This window comes from Arachis stenosperma, chromosome 10, assembly GCF_014773155.1.
Source record: "Arachis stenosperma cultivar V10309 chromosome 10, arast.V10309.gnm1.PFL2, whole genome shotgun sequence".
Taxonomy (NCBI): Eukaryota; Viridiplantae; Streptophyta; class Magnoliopsida; order Fabales; family Fabaceae; genus Arachis; species Arachis stenosperma.
This window is the reverse complement of record NC_080386.1, coordinates 124,697,460-124,706,473: the sequence shown is the minus strand read 5'-3', so window position 1 is coordinate 124,706,473 and position 9,014 is coordinate 124,697,460. Positions and strand designations below refer to the sequence as shown.

The window sequence follows — 9,014 nt, the reverse complement described above, 5'->3', positions numbered from 1 at the left end:
CAACTGTTCCTTTTGCATATAATCCCATTTTTCATGACAGGATTGGTGGCAGTAACTCATGTCCCGGATTCGGGACAGATAGCAGACATTCTCATCACTAAGTTTCTTTTTTAAAACCGCTGCTAAATAGCAAACAAATAATAACGCCACATCTAGTCGCCGCATCAACCGCCGCTATTTTATAAACTGCGGCAGATATTTACAATCGCCGCAGAATTACCGTTGCTATCTGCCATTTTTATTGTAGTGTATAAGAACCTTTATTATAAATAGCAAAATATTTATAATTCTAAACAGTTAATATCGAATACACTTTATATTCGGTTTTACTTCCATTCTCTCTTTCTCTCCTTTTCCCTGAAAAGTTCTTAGGCGACTCTAGTGTTTATTGAACACTAGAATATATTATACAAGACCGTAGTGTATCCTATGCTCCAATAATAGCATATCAAAAAAGTCTAATAAATATAAAATAAAATAATTTATTTTAGATCAATTTTTTTTTATCTTTTAAATATTTTTGAATAAACAGATGCATGCATGCTAATACACTCATAATAACCAAACTGAAGTACTTATTAGTTATTAAGACCGTTAAAAACCAGGTGGAGCATGGGTAGTGGAGAATTTGAAGAAGAGAAGATGGTTGTAAGGCTTTTCCGGCGTGACAATAGTTGATGGAAAATTGGGATGGTTGACGGAGTCAGGGAACGCTTGAGTCTCCAAACACAACGCCGATCGTGGCTGATACACAAACCCGTCTTTCCCCTTCTCATTCTTCACATAGTTCGCAGTGTAGAATTGCAAACCCGGTTGATTCGTCGCAATCTTCATCACTCTCCCTGACCTCTTATCCGTGACAATAGCCGCAACCTTAACCTCGTTGTCGTCATTCTTATTCTTATCAAGAACATAATTTACGTTATAGCCATTGGTCTTGGTTAATTGGTCAATCCTAGAGCCAACAACTTGTGGTTTAAGGAAATCATATGGGGTTCCTTTGACGGACGAGAAGTTCCCGAAGGGAATGAGCTGGTCGTTGAGCGGTGTGAATTTGGATCCGAAGATTTGAACAACTTGATTAAGGATGTTGCCGCTGTTGTGGTTTCCTAGGTTCCAATATGCATGGTTAACGAGGTTCACTGGTGTTGCTTTGTTTAAGGCTTTTGCTTTCATGACTATGCTCAAACTCCCTTCTTCACTTAGGATGTAGCTCACTGTTACCAATAGTTCACCCGGAAATCCTGAAACACAAATTTTCAATATTCTAATTTGAAATTTTATTAACACAGTTATTCATAGCTATTAAGATTTTTTTTTCACTAAAGATAGAGAGACTCGAATTTACGATCTCTTAAGTGAGTATGGAAAGATGATGTCATTTGAACTATAACTTATTTGGCAAAATATTCTAATATATTATGTTAAATAATTTAGTTAAATGTTATCAAATTTTCTAACCGTCTCAGCAGCCATTTTTATTATAAAAAATAAAATAGTCAAATAATATAAGACTATATTAGAATTTATTATTTTTAATTATTATTTTTAGTTATTAATTTATTTTTTTAATAATTTAATAATATATTTTAATTTATATTTTTAAATATTAATAGTTAATTAATAACCAAAAACAATATATTCTAATAATTTTTTAATATTTATCTTTTATTAATAGTATTATATATTTTGCATAAAAATTTATATAAAAATTCTCGTACAAGTTTAAATATTGACACGCATTTTATAATCTATTTAAGTGAAAAATATTCAGTTTATTTTTTAATAAGAATTATCAATTAGTTTTTTAACTTTTTTTCTTAATTATATCTTGGTTTAATTGAACCATTATACTTTTTAATTATTGAACCAATTATATGACACGTTTGGATATTTAAATTTATATTCTTGCATGAAGACGACTTTAACTATTTTCATGGAAGATTTGTTATTACCGTGTTAAACTCTCTTAATTAAATTAATTTGACTCTGCACTAAGATAAAAACAGAAAAACCTTTTGAGGTTTGTATATACTCTTTTTGCCTTCCTGAACAAAATGTTCTGCACTAGTCACCGATTAAATGGGACAAAAACTATTAAACATGTATAATAAAAAATAACATAATTTAAATTTTATATTAGCGTGGGATCAAATTAATTAAAATATGGGAACACAGTGTGTGTATATATAGTTAATGAAATTCACCAATTAGAAATCATGACAACGTCTCAAACTTTACCTTCTTCACCATCAAAACTGTGGTAGCTGAATTTGATTTTGGGTCTGTCACCATCTCTTTTATACTTTACCACTTTCCAAAGCACGTCACTAAATCCTCTAGGTCCACCTAAGTTGAGGACAAGCAAAATTATGAGATAATCTTTCTATGTGACATGTTTATTCATCAGATCTTTGTTTGCACTCATCACGGAAATTAATTAAATTAGAACTATATGTGTTTATTTAGGAAAATTAATTAGACACATATAGTACTAGTATTAGTATATATGTACCATGAAGTGTATTGTTTCCTTCATTAGCAATTAACTTGTAATGGATTCCATTTAATGTAAACTGAGCTCCTCCAATTCTGTTAGCGACCCTGCCAACGGTAGCTCCAAAATATTGTGTATCATTCTGCAAATTAAAATAGCTAATAATTTTTGCATTAATATTATCGATCCGGATAATTAATCACTACAGACAATGTTGTACATGTCCTTATAAAAATGAAACCAAATTCTTCAAGTTGACATTGTTTATGGTTTGTTTCTCAAATTGTCTTCACTTAATATGCACACTCATTGAGACCAAATATATACGTAGAGTTTCGATCTTGAGTCTATATGTAAATTGTTTTATGATAAAAAAAAAACTGAGAACCGTTAAATAATTTGACTAATTTGACTAAATTTTTATGTAATTTTTAGGTATCAACTTCATATGAATGTAAAGTCGACTTACATGAGTTCTCACCATATTAAAGTATATAACTTCAAAAGTTTTGATGAGTAAAGAAGACAACTTCAGAAGCAGTATGCTACTCAGAACTTCAGAAGCAACATAGTACCCCTTCAGAATTTTTTTGTTAACACACCCACACTCACGGTGAAATTACAATGTTGAAGAAACAATACGTTTAAACGTTTTATAACCAAGACTTTCTTTTAAAATTTTAAAAAAAAAATTCACAATCTGAAAAATATCAAACTAAAATAAAATAAAATACACTTTTCGCTACATATGAAATGGGTCAGAAAAATGGTGGTTGCTTTTTGCAATTGTAAAATTGGAGTTCAGCCCAGAAAAAGGTTGCCTGAGAAAAAGGTGTGGCCCATATTTCTATCATTCACTTGTCTGGCCCTTTTTGAGGAAATTTATCATTATTTACTTTTATTCTTATTCTTTGATAATCCTATATTTTTAAACAATTCTGCTATGTTACCAACAAGAATTTTATCCATTTTTGCCAACTCTTTTTTATAACTATGTTTAATGAAATTCTTTATAACTTTGTAGATGTATCTAATAAAAATATCTTTTTTTACATTTAGAAGTGTCTTTATAGATGTATCTCTTAAATGTGTTTCTTTATATACGTGTTTAAGATATAATAATTAATTAATATTGACAATTAATTAGTATTTAATATATTGGTACCCTATACTTTTCTATTTTTAAAACTTAATTTTAAGATATATTCATGGCATAAATCCAAGATCTTTTAGTTAGAATATAAGATGTTATTATTTTAATTATTATTATTATTATTATTATTATTATTATTATTATTATTATTATTATTATTATTATTATACACGTTTAACTAATAAATAAAAAAATAAATTAATATACTAGTTATATACTTATATATAATGCAACTATGCAATTACCAAAAAAATAATGCAACTATGCCGTAAGGGATTGGTTGTCGACTAACTATTCTATAGAGTAACTGGGACTTTTTAATTTAAATTATTTAAATATTTTATTTATTAAAATATGTAACGTATAAAATATTTATATTATTATTTTTATACTATTATTACACATATTGAGTATACATGGTACAAGACAAAAGCATAAAAGTTAAATATTGTACATCTGAGATATGTAATACCTTTAAAAAAATATATATTCTAAGTGCATATCTGAAATATATATATTTTAAGCGTTACACATCTCGAGTATATAATAATAATAATAATAAAAAGTGTAAACACTAAATACACTCAGTAATAATACTGTAAAAATATAATACATTCAATAATACACAATTATACATATTAACAAAGAAAATATTTATTTTATTTATAAATTAAAATAATCCAGAGTAACAGAACATGTGAGAAGAAGAGTAAGCTGGCGACAAAGCTAAGTGACAAAATAATAGTAAACTACAGTCCAGATCTTATTATTAGCTATCACATGCTTGTCACAGTCCAAATTGGGCTTCTCATACTTAGAGAGTAAAATATAACATTGAATTATCAATTAAAAAATCAATGATTTTCATATTTTATAATAATTAAATGGATCCTCTTAAAGAAACAATGGACTATTTATACAATGTGTATAATGGGTTAGAGTTATAAAATAAACATCCTTCATACTATCTAAAATAATCATCCGAGTACTAAAGATAATAAACATCTTCCCAAAAGATTAAACTGATTTTGGGATTCACCGAGGATCAAACTCATAACCTTTCAGATCTAGCGCTCTAATACCATGTCATGATACCACTCATCCCAAAAGCTTCAGAGAAAATGTAACACTAATAGTTATATCTCTAATACTCCATAAACCTCCATTGTACATATTGTACAAATATTCTATTGACTCTTCATACTTTCCTTAATTGAATTTGTGGTTACTCCTTAAAAAAATATGCATGTTGTGTTTATTTTATTAAATCTAATTTTTTCCCATTATTCGAATAGTTTAGATCTTTTAGTTTATTAAAAGCAAAAATCTCAAATTTTTATTGAGAACTTTCCTCCCTCCTAGCTTGATAATTTTCCCAGAAAATGAAAGGAAGAAGGCAGAGAAATCTTTAGGCGTGTTCTTTTTGTGAAAGCTGAAAACATGCTTTCATTGTTACTTATATTCATTATGAAATAATAATAAACAAATAAAATTTTATTTATACTGTTTTTGGTTTTAATTTATATATCTTTTCAGAAATCAAACAACAGACATTATAACCGAAGAAACAATTTAATCATATATTAAAAAAAAAATAGACTTATATTAATGGACTTACAGTGTATGCCGTGGGAGAGTCATATCCAAGAACAATGTCTCCCAACTTTCCTGAAACAAACAACATTACAGGAAAAGAAAAATGAAGTGTTAGTGAAAAGCATTTGAAAGAATCATGAAGCACAATACATATAGAAACCCAGAAGATTTAATTATTTTGGTTGCCCCGTGAAATCTTCGGTCTGACAGGTCAAAAATTAATTAATTGCGAATCTGAAGTCAATTTAAAGGTTTGTAATAAATTAATGCTTGCACAAAATAAGATTCAAACTCCCAACACTTATTTAAGTCGAAGAGTTGATTATTTAGCCAACCCAAATTAATTTCAAAAAATTTAATTATAATAGTTCTTTTGAAGATTAAAAATAAGACACACACAAATATAGAAGCATACCGTATTTGTCAGGAAGTAATAAGGAAATAAGTGTGGCACCCCAGTTGGTGACCTTCAAAGTAAGGTCACCCTTCTTTAATTCAAAGACCCTAATTTGGTCTTTCTCCTTCTTGATGATAGATCCATTAACAAACCCAGAAGCAGCTAAACATACAACATATAATATCACTAAGAACTTGCTCATTTTCCTACTAATGTTATATTCAGAGAGATAATTATAGTAATGGGCTATATATATATATAGAGGGATATAGCTAGCAAAAGAAGCACATTGAAGTAAAGAAGGATAAAGTCAATGGAAAATGTTTTGTCCCTTTCAGACTTTATCATCGGTCGTAATAGGCTGCCGATTTGATGTAGTATTAACTATTAAGAGAATTATTAAATTTTATTGAAAATACAAATAATTAAAGGAGGAGTTTAATTTTGAAGTATTGACAATGTAAAATATTTTATACAATCGTATAATCACAACAGTTCTTTTGGATAACTATTTAAAAGGTAATTATTTCTGTTAATATGACGTTATGTAATTAAATGCAAGTATAAAATAATTTTACAATGATATTACATTAAAATTAAATTCTTAATAGATAACTAATCGTATATTATTGTTTATTACATAAACAAAATTAAATAATTTTAAAATTTACAACTTAAAAAAATATTTAACTACCTTAATTTGATTAGATAATTGTGTAAAATTTTATAACTTTTTAAGTAGTAAAAGTGGTAAAATTCATTTGCTTTAAAAATGTTCGCAGTGCAATTTTGATCGATTTTAAAAGAAAAATCAATTCGATTCAAAGTATATAATTTATTACAGTTCAGGTTGAATTGATTTGATTTTGTGTTTAAATTATCCAAAGTGTTTCGATTTGGATTGGTTCAATTTAAACAAAAAAACAAAATTTTAGGATTTTATTATTAAAAATAGAAATAACTTTAAGTTGGTAAAGCAAATAAATAAATGAATCTCATTTTATATTCACACAATAATAATAATAATAATAAGATAAGAACATGTGTCAAATTATGCATATTATATATAAACTTTAAATTTAATAATAAAATAACAATATCATATCACATTTTGCAATTTGGATTAGGTCGGTTTAATTTTGAGAAGTGGATTCGAAATCTGATTGGATCTGATCCATGTGGTTTTGTTGCAAATAGAATCCGATCTAATATAAATTAATGTGGGTTTGATTGATTTTCGGTTTAGATTAGATTGTATGAACAATTTTATTTGGATTGTTTTAAATTTAAACACTCCTAATTTACAACAAACAATAAAATTCCAGCTGTTTGTTTGGAGTTAATTTACATAGACATATGGGGTCCTATCTCCGTTTTGTCCCCTGAAGGTTATAGATATTTTTTAACATTTGTAGATAATAAATCAAAGTACACTTAGGTTCACTTTAAGAAGGCTAAATCAAAGGCATCAAACCTAACCGTTTCATGCAATTCAGCCGAAACACTCCCTATAAATCGGCACACAAAGCACGTGCACATTTTAGTTACAGAAAGATACCACGTTTTCGGTAAAACCTTACGAGAATCATCTAAAAAATAGGCCAGTAACATAATGGCATTATAGCACATTCAAATTAAAAATCTATAAAGGAAGAAACCCCAAGGATATCCAGGTACGCTATTCACTCTGAATTGCAATATACTTATCTCATTCTCTTTTTAACTTGAGCGTTGGAGTGCCTTTGTAGGTGCCCACTGCCGTCGTTCTTAAGAAGCCGACATATACCTCATTCTGTCCAAGGAAAAGCGCGTCTAAGTACTAAGCAGGATGAGCTTTACCTTGAAGCCGGCTATCTATGCAGGAATATTTGGCAACCACCATGAGGCCGAAGTTTTAAACTAACCCCACCATCATCTCTTCTACCCAACCCTCACCTCTTTTTTGCAGGTTACAACTTATGGAAGAAGAGCGGAGCAACCCTCCTCCTCCCCTAATTCAAGCCAAGCTAATGGCCATCAACGAATCTCTACGAGTAAAGAACAAGCAGATGGCCGACTTATTAAATCAGCGACAAAATAGCCGAGGCAAGGCGGAAGAGCAAAAAAATCCTGAAAACAAAGATGACGAGGATGAGCACCCGTTGGAGGCTAAACCCGTGGTGACAACCACCCCGAAGCCTAGTGAAAAGGATTAATCCATTTTCAAAAGACATTATGAACTTTCAAATGCCAAAAGATGTTATCCTGCCAACAACGCTGAAATCTTATGACAGAATCGGCGACCCTAATATACATGTCACCAAGTTCCATACAATGATGTTCATGAATGGTGCATCCGATCCAATATTTTGTCGTACATTTTCTACCTTTTTAGATGGTGCTGTCTTGATCTGGTTTTCTAACTTGCCTGCAGGATCTATATCAAGTTTTGATGAGCTGGCCAACCTATTTGTCAACAACTTTGTCGCATTAAAAATCTATGTGCATGACTCAAACTACCTCAGCACCATAAAGCAAGGACAACATGAAAGCCTTAAAGACCACATGACAAGATTTGCAAAGGCAACTATGGAGATACCTAACCTCAAACCAGAAGTCCACCTACATGCACTAAAAAGTGGGCTCCACCCCGGGAAGTTCCAGAAAACTATCATTGTTACAAAATCAAAGACATTGGTTAAGTTCTGAGAAAAGTCAACGAGCCAAATCGAAATAGAAGAACTCCGATGAATTTGAAAAGCAAAAGACCTAACCCTAGCAGAGAGGAAGAAAAAAGAAACAAATACCCTAACAATAAAACAGACCAAAAATCCTTCAAACTCACACCAAAATTCTACACATATACCCCTTTCAATACCAAACGGGAGGACATCATCAAAGACACCCTACACTCCAAATTGATCGAACCACCAAACAAAGCTGGGACCTATCAAGACCAACGATATGTAGACAAATCCAAATATTGCACTTTTCATCAGAAATATGGGCACAATACAGATGACTGCTTTATAGCAAAGGACCTTCTTGAAAAACTAGCTCGCCAAGGTCTGCTAGACAAGTACATCGACAATCAAGGACAAAGACGAAACACGGAAGACCTCGGCCAATACTCTAAATCAAATAACAATCATAGAGACAGAAAAAAAGGTAAACAAAAACCCTAACCATCCCCACAGTGGTATTAATTGTATTTCTGGTGGCTTCACATGTGGAGGGTGTAGCAACTCGGCCAAAAAGAGGTCCTATAGGATCATGCCAGTGACTAGTTCCGAGCCGACCTCAACCACCAATATGAACGTCCTAGACATCACATTCAATCCTTCATATTGCAAAGCAATGAACAAAATCCTAGACGACCCTGTGGTTATATC

The 9,014-nt window shown here is 30.4% G+C and overlaps 1 protein-coding gene across 2 annotated transcripts; it reads right to left on the bottom strand.

The window, feature by feature from the left end:
• Positions 1-259: 259 nt before the first annotated feature.
• Positions 260-5,902, bottom strand: LOC130958136 (uncharacterized). 2 transcript variants are annotated; one of them, XM_057885064.1, is made up of 5 exons: positions 5,662-5,902; positions 5,269-5,318; positions 2,516-2,639; positions 2,242-2,349; positions 260-1,244 (listed from the first exon to the last, which is right to left on the bottom strand). In XM_057885064.1, exons 1-5 carry the CDS (start codon positions 5,843-5,845, stop codon positions 595-597), a joined length of 1,116 nt encoding a protein of 371 aa, XP_057741047.1. In that variant the 5' UTR covers positions 5,846-5,902; the 3' UTR covers positions 260-594. The 2 variants fall into 2 exon arrangements, with proteins under 2 accessions (XP_057741047.1, XP_057741048.1); XM_057885065.1 differs by having other exon boundaries at positions 2,516-2,655; positions 5,662-5,887.
• Positions 5,903-9,014: the final 3,112 nt, after the last annotated feature.